The 16,098-nt window shown below is 46.4% G+C and overlaps 1 protein-coding gene across 3 annotated transcripts in view; it reads right to left on the bottom strand.

Annotated features, from left to right (window-relative positions):
* The window catches only part of flnba (filamin B a), a 34,189-nt gene that overhangs the window by 4,461 nt on the left and 13,630 nt on the right, over window positions 1–16,098 (bottom strand). Inside the window, exons 15-43 of one of the 3 annotated variants that reach the window (XM_086117024.1) lie at window positions 15,773–15,916; window positions 13,808–13,931; window positions 12,761–12,921; window positions 12,518–12,608; window positions 12,297–12,451; window positions 12,087–12,204; window positions 11,929–12,008; window positions 11,538–11,723; window positions 11,092–11,406; window positions 10,908–11,010; window positions 9,559–9,759; window positions 9,303–9,473; window positions 8,777–8,939; window positions 8,537–8,697; window positions 8,071–8,362; window positions 7,609–7,762; window positions 6,826–7,015; window positions 6,322–6,569; window positions 6,051–6,134; window positions 5,455–5,551; window positions 4,558–4,698; window positions 3,938–4,066; window positions 3,562–3,735; window positions 2,766–3,128; window positions 2,491–2,643; window positions 2,150–2,272; window positions 700–966; window positions 253–390; window positions 51–166 (exon numbers count right to left, since the gene is read on the bottom strand). In XM_086117024.1, the coding sequence (XP_085973150.1) occupies window positions 51–166; window positions 253–390; window positions 700–966; window positions 2,150–2,272; window positions 2,491–2,643; window positions 2,766–3,128; window positions 3,562–3,735; window positions 3,938–4,066; window positions 4,558–4,698; window positions 5,455–5,551; window positions 6,051–6,134; window positions 6,322–6,569; window positions 6,826–7,015; window positions 7,609–7,762; window positions 8,071–8,362; window positions 8,537–8,697; window positions 8,777–8,939; window positions 9,303–9,473; window positions 9,559–9,759; window positions 10,908–11,010; window positions 11,092–11,406; window positions 11,538–11,723; window positions 11,929–12,008; window positions 12,087–12,204; window positions 12,297–12,451; window positions 12,518–12,608; window positions 12,761–12,921; window positions 13,808–13,931; window positions 15,773–15,916 (4,842 nt within the window). Of the gene's footprint in view, window positions 1–50; window positions 167–252; window positions 391–699; window positions 967–1,669; window positions 1,792–2,149; window positions 2,273–2,490; window positions 2,644–2,765; window positions 3,129–3,561; window positions 3,736–3,937; window positions 4,067–4,557; window positions 4,699–5,454; window positions 5,552–6,050; window positions 6,135–6,321; window positions 6,570–6,825; window positions 7,016–7,608; window positions 7,763–8,070; window positions 8,363–8,536; window positions 8,698–8,776; window positions 8,940–9,302; window positions 9,474–9,558; window positions 9,760–10,907; window positions 11,011–11,091; window positions 11,407–11,537; window positions 11,724–11,928; window positions 12,009–12,086; window positions 12,205–12,296; window positions 12,452–12,517; window positions 12,609–12,760; window positions 12,922–13,807; window positions 13,932–15,772; window positions 15,917–16,098 lie in introns of those variants that run through there. The other 2 variants (XM_086117025.1, XM_086117026.1) reach the window with 2 other exon arrangements.

Here is a 16,098-nt window from a genome sequence, read left to right as displayed (position 1 = left end):
TATATTGCTCAAAATGTTTTTATGGGGCAGGCCAGCAGTGGGCGTCTCACCTGAAGGCCGGTGACGGTCATGTGTTGGGTGTCATAGGTGGGGGCCACAACATGGACCAGGTAGGGGCTATGTGGGATGTGTTGATCATTGAACTTGACGGCAATTTCGTAGTCGCCTGAAGGACGATATCAGTGTCACCACATGAGGACAGAGAAAGCCATTACGTTATTTTTTGTGTGTGTATGTGTCTTTTTCATCTACCGGGCTCCTGCGCCACGTAAGAAACGCCGCAGGATCCGTCTTTGCGGTCATCGAAGGAGATCTCGGCCCTGCTGGGACCCTCCACAGCTACAGACAGACCCCCGGCGCCGGCCTCCCTGGTCCAGATATTGAACTCAGCTGCAAAGAAAAAGAAATGTTGTCTGGGGGGGGGGGCTCTTGGAAAATGAAAACTTTTAACACCACCCTGAAATGGCCGCTTCATATAAAAATGGTCGATTCTCTCTCTTTCTTGTGACTTTTTTGCGGATACCTATGATCGATATGTCCGCCATATTTAATACTGCTATGGAGCCTGCAAATAGCTAAAAAGATCCTAAAATGGAGGTTTTAAACCAAAATAGCTAGCTTACTTCCGATAGCTTCTATTTTCAGACACCTTTTGAGACATTGGGTTATTTGTGTGTGAGTGCGCGCGTACGTGCGCACCTGGTTCTTCCACCATCGCTCCCTCCAGTCCCGGGCCTCCCGCTTTGACCTTGGCGGCGCCGCCCTCGCCCAGTGGCCCCACGGTAAACTGGAAGGGGCTCCCCGGCACGTGGTTGCCCCGGTACCTGACGCTCACCCAGTGCACGCCCATCTCGGTGGGCACGAACTGCACGCAGTAGGTGTCGTTGCCTATGGCAACCAGCTGGGCGGACTGAAGGGCACCTGACGGCGATGTGACCTCGGCCGTGACGTCGCGCATGTCCAGGGCTGCCGGCACAAAGCAAGATAGTCTGAGTAATTGAATTGAATGTAAATCTTTTTTGTATATAGTGTTACATTTCACGTTCGGGATTTAATTTAGAAAAACAAAGAAAGGCACTTCAAAATTACATTTTATATATGTATAATCTGTTTTTGGAATGTACAGTACAAAAAAATTGAAAACTTAAAAAAATCTGGCAATATATTCAGACATATTTTATATAAGGTATACATTATCATTAAAAGATAAGCTTAACAAATGCATTTCTCTCACAATTTTGGATAAATACAAACATACTACTAATTTATTACTCATAACAATGAAAGAATCCAGCAAATATTTTTCGTAAGTAACATCACATTACATTTGGGGACATAAATTCTTTTTGTTGCACATGTTTTTGTATCATACAAAGATTAAAAACACTTTTTTGGGGGGACAGAAAAACATAAAATACCCAAATTTGATCATACATACTCATTGGCAAAGTACCTTTTTTTTCAAATTTTTGGTTTATTATTTTAAAAGAAACTGACTTTTATTCTCATCATGTTTTTTTTATGATTCAATCGTGTTGTACGTGTTCTAGATTTCATAACATGCACAAAGACAAATATCTATAGTCTTACACAGTATTTACCATTAATGAGGAAGTTAAGCAAGTGTCAAATAAACCGAGCAGACGGTTAAAAAACATTTTCTGCAAACCTCTGCCATTTTCCCACCAGAGCACCAGAGGAGGCCGCAGAAGCGATGAGGAGAAGAAGAAGAGAAAGAAGAAGTGGTGCAAGAAAGGGTCGAGCTAGACAAGGTCAGGAAGAAGCTGCTCACTGGACCAAGATGAAGGCGACGAGGAAACGAGGGAGGAATGTTGGAGGAGAGACAAAGGATGGCAGTCGGTAAGAGAAGGAACGGCGGGAAGGGAAAAGGAAGACAAATGAATTGAAGTCAACATTTCTGACAGTGACCGCAACACGTTAACAGCAAAAACTTTAGTTCAACTCAGTCACTGCCCTTGACAGCTAAAGACAGCAAATTCTTTTTTTTCCGGGCTGGCAGTGAATGAGTTCAAACTAACTTTTTACATAAACGAAAAGGATGTGACATTTTGTTGGTTGCGCATTTGTTTATGTACATACATTGTATTTGCTTTTTTATTTTAGTTCTTTAAAGTATGAAGACAGTCACCTGGTATCTTTATGCTGAAGTCACAGACGCTGCCCACGCCAGCAACAGGTGCCGCCCTCTGTTTGCGGGTGATGCTCTCTCGGATGCGACCTTCCCCAGTCACCTGGACTGTGAATGGACTTCCTGCCGGACATGGAAACCAAACACATTCAATTCCACGAAGGGCACACATGCAGCGGATCTAGTACTCAACCCTGTGGGACACCATCTCCATGACAGTTGACATAATTAACATTTGCTTTTGGAAAACTCAAGAGCCGAACCCTGTGCAACACCTACATAGCAGACAAATAGTGTCCTCACGTTATGCAGTGGTGTTCATGTGGGTGCTTTCTTCGTACCTGGGATGTGCTTGTCGGAGAAGCGAACGGAGACGATGTAGTTTCCAGGTTCAGTGGGGCAATAGGATACGTGGCAAGTCCCGTCCTCCATGTCTTCTGTCTGTATGTCTACCTTACTTGGACCCTCAACGGCCAGAGCCAGCCCACCATACCCTTAATGCAACATGAAGACCTCATCATTACCTCCACCAAGGGTCGTTTCTGCCCCCCCCTCTTTAACTACACCTGTTTAAAAAAAATAAAAAATTTTTTAAAGATGGCGGCAGTCTACCTACCGGCCTCGCGCGTATCCACTATGAAGCCTGCATCTGTGAAGGTTGTCCCGTGCACCAGCCCGTCGCCGTGAGCCCTGACGCGCCCAGCGTCTCCGATCTCAGACTGGACGATCATGATGGTGATGGGGCTGTTGGCCACGTGGCGTCCATTCTTGGTGATGCTGACGCGGTGCTCGCCCACCTCGCGGGGGATGAAGGAGATGCCCACGTGGTTGTTGGCCATCCTCTTGAGCAGGCAAGGCTCCTCGCGACCCGACGGCGCCATGATGCTGGCGCTGAGGAGACTCAGGTCCGTCTCGTTGATGTTCAGGAAGAAGTCGGCCGCTGAGCCCAGTTTTACCTGAGAGCGCCGCTGTTTGTCCTCTGCAAAGCAGCACTTTGTTACCAAGAATATCCAATATGGTTGTTTCATCATGCGCTAAAATGCCGCAAGATGGCGCCAAAGCCCCGTTTAAAATGTTCAGGAGTACACCTTGTACAAGCAAGTATGTTGAAGTGATACGTCTTGACTAAGAGACTAGTATCTCTGAGGAGCTAAGTTTACCCTGAGTTGTTTGCAAAAGTTTTGGAGTCTTTGCCATATGCACACACAAAATTAAAGTTTCCCCAATGAAGGCGTGAGACAATCGTAATTTTAAAAACAATGACTTTGAAATTTGAGTTCAATTTTGGGACTACAGTTTTGAGGTACATTAATCAAGGCTAACATTGTCGGGGATGTCAGTTCGTCGTGCTTTTTCGCCATCCTCCACTAACAGTAGGGGTTGACTGTAATCCTCCATAGGTGGGTACAGACCCGTGATCCTGGCGGTGAACGGACTGCCAGAGATGTGCTTGTTGTTGTACTTGACCAGGATGTTGTAGTCTCCCGGCAGCGTGGGAAGGTAGCTAACGCTGCACGTGCCGTCCTTGTTGTCCACACAGCTGATCTCCGCCTTGGATGGACCCTCGATCGCCAGGTCCAAACCTCCTGGACGCATATATAGTGACAACAAATCACATAGTGACAACAAATGTCCCACAAATCCGTGAGTGTTATCAGCGAAGAAAATAAAACATGACTGACAGCCATAAGCAATGGTTCTAACATTCAGCCCTGTGGCACACCAGATACCTAACCCTTTGACTTCGATTATATGCTTTAAAAACAATCATGATTTGTGGTCTCGTACCTTCGGCCGCATCCTCTGTGTTGACGGTGAATGCTGAGGTCTTATTTGCCACGCCGTAGCTAAGGCCCGGACCGTAAGCAGTCACGCTGGGACTACTGGAGCGGTTCACGTAGAACTGGAGAGGAGACTCTGCAACACACAAAATAAGGATTTTTAATACAGTGCACTAATAAAAATTCTACTCTTTATCCCAACAGGGTTTAGGGAAGGAGTGAAGCCACTCAAAACTCTGCAGTAATAGTAAGCCATTCCTCACAGAGGAGGGAGATCTCTAAAACAGGGGTTGTCGAGGGCCAGACTTGGGCACCCCTGGTTTACATTGAGGATGATCGCCTCCTTGGTTAGCCGTTTGTTTTTAATTTCACTCTACAAAATGTAATTCTCTTTGTTTTATGTTTAGTTTGACAGAACCATTTCAGCAGGGAGTGTCAATAAACATCTTCCAAGACTGAATTGTGCTTCCGGTATATAAATTTAAATCTATAGAGGATAGTGAGTGACCTCTTTTTTCTGTACGCCAAATTTATACACCAACCTCGTGTATGTGTGTGGCTGAAGGCCAGTTAATTAGGGACCGCTTGCCCGAAAGAGTTCAAGGTTCAAGTGCTGCATTTCCATACCTGGAATGTGCGCTCCGTTGTACTTGATGTGCATCTCGTGCAAGCCGGCTTCGGTGGGAGAGTACTGCACCGTGACCGTCCCGTCCAGGTTGTCTGTGATCAGTGGTTGAGCGCAATTTCCTGACGGCATCAGAACCTCACCTGAAATAGGCAGCAAGCGACTTGATAGAGACCCAAAACCAACACTGGTAGGACCTCACAAACCACATAAAACAAACAAAGAAGGATATTTCAAATTTTTTTAATGTTAAAAACCAGTTTGAATGAAATCTATTAAAAATAGTACATTTGGCAGGTATTTAATTGAGAAGAAATCTTTTGTTTAAAAAAAAAAGTGCAGAAAGGACTTGATTTGGATGGCGTGTGGAATGCTCGTGCGTCACACATCTGTTTGTGACCAGAGAGTCATGACGTCGACTGCGATGAGACTGCTTCCCATTTGCGGCTGATCGAAGTCAAACAATCCCGATGCGCTCATTTGTAAAAGAAACAAACAAACTACAAAAGGACTTCCAAATTAATTTCCTTTCCTTCGGACAGGATTGTAAAGAATCTGATTTTGTCTTCCTTTGCGCATGGCCTACATACGCAAGTCCTTCATCGCTACTTCCTCCAATGCAAACTTCAGAGTATACTGTTGACTGATTAATACGAAACATTTCACACAGATGTTTTCCACTTTTGTAGCTGCTGGGGAGAGAGTACAACATCTGCTGTCCTTCATTTGCAGAGGATGCCTTATTGTCAGCAAAGATTCATAGGTGTGTGTGGTTTCCTTTTTCTTGGGCTTTTTTTTTTTTTTAATGAGACGATAAGTTTTTTATATATTAATCTATGAATGATCTGGCTCATCCATCCATTCTGAAAAACAAATGTGCATGCGTGCGCATATCTCACCGGTGACTTGCCCCCTCTTGAAGGAGAAAGGAATGACCATGTGGAATGGTCTGAATCCGCCCCCACTGATGCCGTTTCCAAAGTCTTCCGATGTCACCTGAGGGGGAGGGTCGAGCGAATGTCACTCAACAAAATCAACAATCTCATTGGCCAGTGTCAGAAAGCCTCAGCTCTGCCCATTTAGCGGCATCACGGGAAGTGGTAGTGCACTGCTCGCAGCCACGGCGTGCGCAGGCAGGCAGACACACACACACACACACACACACACACACACACACAATTAGCAGCCATCACCAGAGCAACCAGCCTGACAAGCAAGCTGCATTCCCATTGGTCGATGCAAAAAAATATATATAGACGTAAGGAGGCGGGGTGTCAAGCGAATATGTTCACAAATGGGAGTGAAGTGAGTGTATTCTGGTCTTTCCAGAATGTGGTGTACGTGTGTTTGTCAAGTCAAATTTCTTTATATAGCCATCAATCACAGAAACGTCTCAAATGGCTTCAAATGCCCACAGTTGACAACTGTTAATGACATCCCCTGATATGAAGCCCCAGGAATCCATGTTGTGCGTCGTGTGCGTGCATGTGTGTACCCAGGGCTGAAAGCCAACTCCCGGGGGAGCCGCTTGTTGTTGGATTGATGTCAGTTCTTGCATGGCGGGGACCTCATTGGTCGCCTGAGGACACCACAGGAAGGTTTGAAAAATCTAACAACCTCATTTATTCTGCCGCCTTGACCGGCTGTAATATTAATTCTTTGCTATTATACAACTTAAGAACTGTTAATAATTCCTATTTAAAATGCAATACCACCAGCCCGAGAGGTCCTGAGTGCAATATTGGTTTACAACTGTTTTTACATACCTTGACTTTGAAGGGACTGCCGGGAATGTTCTCCCCACCAAAACGCACGTACATGATGTAGTCGCCGGGCTCGAGAAGCGTGCAAAAAGCGTCGAAAGTTCCGTCCTGGTTGTCAGTCACCTGAGCGTTGACCTCGCTGCCGTTGGGCTGCACCACTACACAGTTCACCTTGCCATTGCCCGCGCCCTTGGCGTTGACCAGGAGAAACAGCTCCTGATCCAGCTCCTCCCTGGGGCCCACTTGGGGCCCTGATGGACAAAACACATTTTGCACATTTTTAGGAATACTTAGGTCAGAAGCTACGCAAGGTAGGTCCTTCCATCGCCCTAACATTAGCTATATCGTAAGCCCTAAAGGACTCTTTACCACTGAAAGCTAATGTTGGGCGCAACATTGAAGCTAACATAGGACCCTCAAGAAAATAGAGTAGCAAACTTGTCAAGATGATGGAAAGAAAGATCAAGGTAAAATCCTATTTGTAGTATTTATTTGGCAGTAACGCACCAGTTGTAGAGCACTTGCTGGCATCTCCCGTCACCATGGCTTGGACTTTGTAAGGCGAGTCCAGGATGTCGTCGCCGCCGTACTTGATGACGATGGTGTAGCGACCCGCACGGTCGGGTAGGTATGACACCTTGTATGTGTCGTCTCCGTTGTCATGGATAGTGGGGAGCTTGGGTTTGCCATCTTGGTCCTAAAGCAAGACATCAGACAAAGACTCAAAGCATAGAAATATGTACTGTACAGGTATTTGGACTACGTCGTACAAAGGAACCTCTAAAGTTGAACTTCTCTGAAATTGTACATTTCTGAATTGCAAGTTTGTTGTCTGCACCGGGTGCAGTAGAAATGCAAACAAAGTGAAGTGAACAGACCATGGCCATGATTATGATTAGGCACCATCAGCAGAGCGTTCAAATGACTCAGGTCCAACCTTTCTGCTGCCTAAACGGGCTTCAGTAGACAATTAAATGGAAACGCAACCAACGTTTGCCTGAACGAACTGAGGTAGACATTGGGAGAGATGACCATGTTTAGAAACAGACAACTGAGGATGCAAACAATTCAGGCCTGATGAGTCTTTGGCCTAAACATGCTCCGGTTAGAATCCTCCTTTAAATTAGCATCACTCCCAAAGTAGGAAAATGGACTCGATACAGTTGACTTTAAAGTGTCACTCCAGCATAACCTTTTCACCTCATCGCTTGGCCTAACTTGTCTGATGCCTAAATGGACTACGTTCTGCCAAAGAGGTTCCTTCCAGTCTACAGTGTGCGAAATACTGACAGTGATGAGCACGCTCAGTTGTCCTTGTCCTGCTTGCTTGGCGTCGACGTTGAACTCGACTGGGAAGCTGGCAAGGACTTGGCTGGTCAGCCCGGGGCCACTGGCTCGTACTTTACGGGCATCATGAGTGGGAAGCACCCGCACACGAAATGGACTAAAAGCGGAAAGGAAACACAAACCCCAAAAAATAAATTTACCTTTTCAGTGAAGCATGCGGATTCAAAATTCAAAGCAGCAGTAAAAGTCTCCATATGCATCATTACTTGGTCCAACATGTCTGCTGCCCAAATGGGCTGCGGTAGAAATTCATACAAAGTCAAGCGCAGAGTATGTACAGGAATAAACATTAAGTTTGCTGACTCAAAACCTTTAACAGAGTTTAAGACTCAAACATTGGTACATGCATGATCATAAGGTTACACATGACTGCTGCCTAAACGGGCCGCGTTACATGTGCAGTACCTTCTGGGGATGTCCTCTTCGGCGAACTGTACAGCTACAGCATAGGTCCCCTCCACAGAAGGTGTGTAGGACACCGTGTGGGTGCCGTCCCCGTTGTCCAACACCTCCACAGGCTCCGACAGGCCTTTGGGGGCATCCACTGTGACGGCGAGTGGTGCCAGGCCCGCCTGACTGCAGTCCACCGTGAACATTTGCGGAATGTGGGCCCGGACCCCCGGGGCCACCCCAGGCCCGTAAACCTTCACTTTACTGGGGTCTACGAGGTCTTCTACTGGAACCTTAAAAGGACTTCCTGAAACACAAAAGAGAAAAAGGAAACATTGGTTACGAGGTACCTGAGCATTTTTACAAACCACCACAATAGAAGGCAAAAGATTCAGACCAGACAAGTCAGCTGCCTAAACAGAATCAATAGAACACAAAACAAAGTAGACAGTTTGGTGTGTAATTTCTTGAACTTTCTCACCGGGAATGTGCTCTCCTCCATAGAGAATATTGACGTCGTAGAGACCTGGCGTGAAGGGGACGTACTCCACACTGCAGCTGCCATCTTTGTTGTCTTTGCACGCCATCTTGGACTCGGACGGACCCTCGACGGTTATGCCCAGACCACCGGTGCCTGCACCCCTATCGAAGGCACTTTGTCAAAACAAGACGGGCGGTGCGCACATACACAAGCACACCGTCAGCGTGTAAGCTCCTCTACCTCGTGATGATGTTGAAGGAGTTGTTCTTGTCGGTCAGGCCCTTCTTGAGCCCCGGCCCCGTGGCCACCACCCTGCTGGGGTCGCAGCCGTCGCACACGCAAACCCTGGCTGGGTTCCTTAGAACCGGCGTGTCTTCGTACAGAACCTGGACACTGTGCTCACCTGAAAGATGAAGGAAGAATTACAACATGACGCAAAGGATTAAGGCCTAGCATTGTCTGCCGACTAAATGGGCCGCAAAAGATATCCAAAAATAGTAAACCGCACAAGAGAATAGGTTGGCGCATGATCCTGTTTAGGAATCACCACGAGAGGGTGAAAATAGATCAGGCCAAACAAGTCTGCTGACTAAACAGGCTGCAGTAGTAAAAGTAAACAAAGTAAATGCAGAAGTTTGCCGCCTGACCATTTAGATACCACCAGTAAGATTCTTTGATAGGTGACCATTTTTAGATGCAGAAGGTGCAAAGGGTTGCGGTTGATCCAGTCTGCTGGCTAAATGGGTCATATTAGAAAGTGTATTACCGTTCTCATACGGTGTGTACTCAATGCTGTAGGTCCCGTCGTTCTTGTCTTTGACCAGGCAGTCTGTCAGGGCTCCAGATGGGTTCCTGATCTCTGCTTTTACACGGCTTCCACCCTGCCGGCTCAGAGGTCGCGCGTCCACCGTAAACGTGGCGGTGGCTTCCCTGAAGACTGCAAGAAAGATGAGAGCGGAAGGGGAGTGTCACGGTTAAGATCCAAGCGGGACGCCGGCATCAGCAATGGGGGAATCGCGTACCTTTTCCATCCACTCCACGGCCAGACACTTTGACTTTGGAGACGTTAATGGCCGGGACCACCATCACCTTGGCAGGGAAACCAGGAACGGGCTTGCCACCGTACTTAAGCAGCAGCGTGTACATGCCCGACGTCAGAGGAACGTAGGTCACCGTGTACGTCCCGTCTTTGTTGTCCAACACTTCGGTCTTTGCTTTCACACCTGGAACAAATGGTCGAAAACAAGTTATTATCCATCCATCCATTTTCCGAACCGCTTGATCCTCACTAGGGTCGCGGGGGGTGCTGGAGCCTATCCCAGCCGTCTTCGGGCAGTAGGCGGGGGACACCCTGAATCAGTTGCCAGCCAATCGCAGGGCACACAGAGACGAACAGCCATCCACGCCCACACTCACACCTAGGGACAATTTAGAGCGTCCAATCAACCTGACATGCATGTTTTTGGAATGTGGGAGGAAACCGGAGCACCCGGAGAAAACCCACGCAGGCCCGGGGAGAACATGCAAACTCCACACAGGGAGGCCGGAGCTGGAATCGAACCCGGTACCTCTGCACTGTGAAGCCGACGTGCTAACCACTGGACTACCGGGCCGCCCAACAAGTTATTATTATTATTATATTTTTTTACGAACAGGATTCAGGCCCCAAGTCCGATGCCTTAACAGTTTGCAGCATCAATTCAAAGTCAACAAAGAAACCAACGTTGAATCCATGCTCATGTTTGGAAACCGGCAGCAGGTACAAGGGTTTAAATTCAGTGAGTCTGCTGCCTAAATGGGCTGTGGTGGCTACTGAGAAAAGAAATCATGCCTAAATGGGCGGCCGCAGTCAGCAAAACATGAAAGCCACATTTGGAGAAAAGCCACTTTCAGAAAGCACCAGCAGTGAGCACAAATGACTGAGGCCCGACTAGCCTGCCGCAACAGGCTGTGGAACAAAATCTAACGGAAAGGATTGTGGCCTCAACGGCTTGCTCTACAAACTCAAACAGAAAGTAAACAAGGACAGAGCAACGGTGCATGGTGATTTTTAGATTAATGCAAAGGACTGACGCTAGCCATTTTACAAAAAGTCAAAATTGGGTGACCATTGGGTGACCATAAGCGCCAGGCGTGGCGAGTTCAGGCAAGACAAGTCTGCAGCCTAAATGGGCTATACAAGAATTACAAAGAAGAAGTGAACAAGAGAAAGGCTGCATGATAATTAGAGAGGAGTCAGACCCTAAATCTGTTGTCTAAACGGGCCACGGTAGAAATTCTAACAGAAGGGAAACCCAAGTTGTAGGGAGAGGAGCAATAAAAAACAGCCAGTCAATTATTTTTTTTTTTTGTCAAACAGCAGCATGCAAACCTGCGGGTGCAGAAGCAGAAGATGGGTCCGGAATGGCCTCCAGGCTGAGTTGACCGCGTCCAGCACGTGAGCAGTCAACGTTGACGACGCTGGCCTCTCCCACCTGAGTGCAAAAAAAGTCCACCTGACATTGGAAAAGACACCCTTCCTCAAGAATTCAGATTCGCCAAGTCAAGGCTCTCACCTTGGCCTTGTTCAGGCCCGACCCAGTGGCCACCACCATGCTAGGATCGAAAGGCATGTGGATGTCTGCTCGGAAAGGCGAGCCCGGGATGTGGACCTCCTCGAACTGGATGTTGACCAGATATTCTCCGGGTTCCGTGGGCAGGTAGGAGACGGAACAGGTCCCGTCCCCGTTGTCCGAGCATTCGATCTTGGCCTCTGTCGGTCCCTCCACCGTCAGACCCAAACCGCCTGTGCCAGCCCCTTTGGTGTCAATGGTGAACTCTGCCTGGTTCCCCACAAAGCCTCCCGTCAGACCTGGACCGTGGGCCTTCACCTAGATGGGAATGAAGCATGTCACCAACTCTTTTGTACCAAACTACGGAATTACAAATGTCCACTGAAACAGAGCGGGGGTACGTTTTGTACACGTTGTGCACATGGTAGAACACGGACAGACGTTCGTACCTTGCTGGGATCTGGAGGCAGCAGGCCCTCCACTGGGAAGGGGCTACCGGCGATGGGGTGTCCGTCATAGGAAACGTTGATAACGTAGGCCCCCTCTTCCGTGGGGGTGTAACGCACCCGACGCACCTCGGCTTTACCGGGCTGCGGCTCCACTTTGCATGGCACACACCGCTGGCTCGGACTCAACTAAGCAACCAAGTAGCAAGGTTGCGTTCACAACAATAAAACAGTACACATCACTTTATGTAAAATAGATTTAGAAAAGGTTCAAATAGATTCCAACAGATTTTGTTGAGTCGATGGATTCGAACAGATGTGAGAAAACGATGCAGGACAACTGCAGCAAGGCAGCAGTGGAACGACGACACACCATGAACCGGTTGACACTTACCACCTCAACCTCCAGGCGTCCTTGACCACCCGCTCCCTTTGTGTCAACCAGGAATTGCTGCTCTTGACCCACCTCCACACCTAATACACACATGTTTTGCCATTTACATATCAGGTGCTGAAAAAGCAGCATTTTCTCTTTTCTTGGGGATGTCTTACGTCCATCCAGATCGTCCACGGCCACATTATTGAGGTTGAGGGGCTCGGCCACGCCCACCGTGAAGGGGCTCTTTGAGATGGGGTCCCCGCCAAAGGTCACAGCGATGCTCATTGGGCCCTGTGCACATGTACAGCTTTATTTTGGCTGAACTTCAAATATATAATTTACAAAATATATGTGTGTGTGTGTGTGTGTGTGTGTTGTGTTACCGGGGTGATTGGCGTGTACTTGACGGTGTGGGAGTAGTCATAGTTGTCAATTATGTCAAAATTATTGACAGGAGATGAGAAGGTAACATCCAGCGGCGCTTTTCCCGCTCCTTTTGTCAGGGTCGTGAAGTGAGTCGGTATTCCGCTTTCCACCCCTGGAAATGAGAATCGTACGTGAAATGTCCCGACAAGAAGTGATGTCATCATGTGTCTTAGTTTACCCGTGCGAGCTAATCCGGGGCCCTCGGCTTTGACCTTCATTGCATCATGGGAGGGGTCCACGTTCACCAGGAAAGGACTCTGAGGAACTTCCTGGGTGGAAACGGACAAGTGACATGTCATGGTAACAGGTTCAAATTCCATTTGGGCGTAGAGTGGATATAAAAAATGTACACACCCCTGTTTAAAAAGGAGTTGCTCGGAGAACCAATCAGATTCTGTGATTTTTGTATTTATTTTTGCACCTTATCAGAGAAGAGCACTTTGACGGTGAGCTGGCCTTCGGCGGGCGGGATGTACTTGACGGTGAACGTGTCGTTGGCGTTGGGGATAATGTCGAAATCCACATCGGCTTCCCGGTCTCCCAACATGTTGCCGTTACACTTGATGCCCACACTGACGTCACCTGAGAAAACACATAACCCCAAAGACTTGTAGGAGGCCTGCAGGGGGCTCCGCCAGGTCTGCCTTAATGTTGAGAAGGTTTGTAACGCGCCAAGAATGATCGGCATTCCCGTCGAGAGCCGCCTGGCTTGTCAGTCAAAGCAAAGGAATTGCGAGTATGACAGGAATGCGCAATCACGGTGATCTGATGAACAGGAACGAGTCAAGCCGCCTGGAAAAGACGCCAAGATTCCCGCCATTTTTCACCCTCGCTTTTCTGATGAATGGCATTGACACAGAAGCGAGGGGTCCACTGACAGAAAGAAGACGACTTTTGGAGCGGTGGGGAGCAGACCCATCCGGGGGGCATTGGGTGACGTCCCACCCCACCAAGATGTGAAGCCCTTTGATACTTTTTTATGATTAAGAGCCAGAGAAATTAATTTGACTTGACTTGTCTCATTAAGCTTCTGTAAGTGAGAACCTTTATTGAGAAATACGCTTATTGACCATAACATCGGAAATATTGGCATTATTTGTTCTATACGTGCCGAGGGTGAGGGTAAGTAGATTTCAACATAATTTTTGGTGACGATTGATCAATTCCCGGACGTTAGGCGACAATTAATTTTCATAAATTATGCATTCAGGCACAATCGCAGTACTGCAAGTGAGGAAGGGCGTATTACATTGCCGTCAGTAAGCAAAGAGCCATTCAAACCCGTTTCATGATTCGTTTCCTTTTCTTTCTTTGTACTACTGCTGCAGATGCCCAGTGAACAGGGTGGCCCATCTGCCATATTGGATGTGGCCATAAATTATATACCGGTATGCAATATAATATATAATACAATCAAAAGCACCGGTTCGGATATTAATCCAATGAGTTCTGTTTTTGTGTCCATTACCGTCTCCAGCTCCGGAACAGTCGATGGTGAAATGTGTGGGTTCATTAGCTTTGGGTCCCGTCCTCTCCACTCCCGGCCCAAACACTTTGACCTCACCCGGGTGGCTGCCTTTGCCTACGTTCACCTACAGACAGACAAATATTTCAGATTTCTTTCTTTGTTACATTTCATACTTATTCTGATTTGGTTAACTGGTAGTTTCATGCATTAGGTAACTCATTTACTTCCTTCAATTATCGATTTGAGGACGTTGGGGGGAAAAAAAATAATCACAAAAGGAAAAATTGATTTCAGACACTCCCTGAAGGCAACACTTGACCTAATTCGACGGATCAAGATTGAAAATGTAAATGATTGGAAAGGATTGAAATGTTAAATGTTTCAACTTACAGATATCATTAGTATGGATCCATATACAACCATTTTGTTCTCATTTCGTAGTTGTAGTCTAAACAAACCATGTTTTAAAAAAGAAAAAATAGACATGCCACAATTCATGTTCAAGCCATTTTATTTTTACAATGTTATTTTCCATGGTAAATTACTCAACAATTTATCCTGGCATAAAAGACTTTAAATTATTGACAAAATTCTAGAACACAACATTTCTCCAGATTTCTCTCTCGATTTTGCAGTTCCTGGTTTTGTCAATCATTTGTTAACCTGCTTCAGAGGAATAGTTGCCATCTTCCTTACTGCACCTTCACAGGAGCCTGATATTGACTTCCTGAATCAAGTTCACAGGCCTTGTTTAGTCTTCTACATTTATAAGCTTTGTTCAATTCTGAAGGTGTTTTAAACGGCACGTCCGCACACCTCATGTGAAAATGTGTTTACAGGCATTGGCTTGTCAAAATTTACAAGCTTTGTTCAGTCTAAACTAAAGATAAGTTCACAGATGTTGGGCCAATTTCAAATGTCTTTACAATTACACAAGACGTTTATAATGATTTTCAGTCTATTTTTAACACCGGTTTTAGAGTCCATTACAGCTATAAGATAATGGAGAGCATTTTTGGCTACATTGTCAACACTGGTGTCCTTCAAGGCTCAATCCTAGGGACCCGATTTAAACACTGACACTGAAGTTGTAGCTCATCAATCTTATATTGGTGTCATTTTAGAGGAACATTGTGATGCCGAACCAACACTGGCATCACATCGTATACACCTTTAATCTTTGTACAGTGTTGCCTTGAGAGTGACCCGACAAAAGTTTGAGAGAGTTCAGGCAGGTTTTTTTTGGGGGGGGTTCAGATTCTTGAAACAAAAACCTGTTGAACGCCACTCCCAATTGAAAGTTTGCAGTCAAACTGAATACAAAAAAAAGAATTATACTTTGTCCATTTGAAACAATCACAGCTTTTGGAGAAGTCCACTAAGCATAATGTTTACAAACAATGTAAAATACTACAAATGGGCTAACAAAGAGCCATTTAATATTTTAACCCACACCATTGCAATACACGCATGGAGGCCATAGTCAGGCATATATTCTTCATCCTCGGCAATGAGTGGCTGTTGCTGTGGTTTACTGTTTTATATATTAAAATGGCCGCGGGTTTATTGATTTTTAAAACAAATGTGGTAAAATTGTTCATTTTCTTTACTTTCTGATTGATTATATTACTGTTTTTTTTAATAAAAAGTATGATAGTTTATAGTACTATTTTTCTTACTTGAAAAAAATATGTTTGCAGTTTTCTTTAAGGGTAGAACAAATTAATTGCATTTCCATTCATTTCAATGGGGAAAGGTGATTTGGAAGAAATGTCAAAGTAAATCTCAAGGCATCACTGTAGTACATTTTTGTGGGTTAGCATCAGAAAGATTTTGTGTTCCCGATGACATGCGCACAAAAAAACGTCGCCCCTCCTCGGTGTGAGTGACGATAATGACGGGTTTCTTAGCTTTTGCTGTATTTTCCCAGGGCTTCCCTGCCGGTGGCGAGGGGTCGCTGCTTACCCTGAAGGGGCTCCCGGGGACGCTGACTCCTCCCCAGGCCACGGCCAGCGTGTGCTTAAGGGCCGAGGTGGGCGTGTAAGAGCACGAATACTGGCCCTCCCCTTTGCTGCGCACCTTCACCTCCACGGGGAGACCCTCGGCATTCTAAGAGATGAACGAGAGGATGACGAGAAGATGACGTGCAGTTTGTGTGTGATTTATCATCCTTCGCTGTTATTTATCAATCACCCTATCCTTTTGTTTATCTACAGTACATATTCACCCATTTATTCATCAACCTATCCATTTTCATCCATCCATCATTTGATGTGTATCTAAACCTTTAT

This window comes from Hippocampus guttulatus, chromosome 8 (genome assembly GCF_054856545.1).
Source record: "Hippocampus guttulatus isolate MCC_2025c chromosome 8, RoL_Hgut_1.0, whole genome shotgun sequence".
Taxonomy (NCBI): domain Eukaryota; kingdom Metazoa; phylum Chordata; class Actinopteri; order Syngnathiformes; family Syngnathidae; genus Hippocampus; species Hippocampus guttulatus.
The sequence above is the reverse complement of the archived record's forward strand: the minus strand, read 5'-3'. Positions and strand labels throughout refer to the sequence as shown.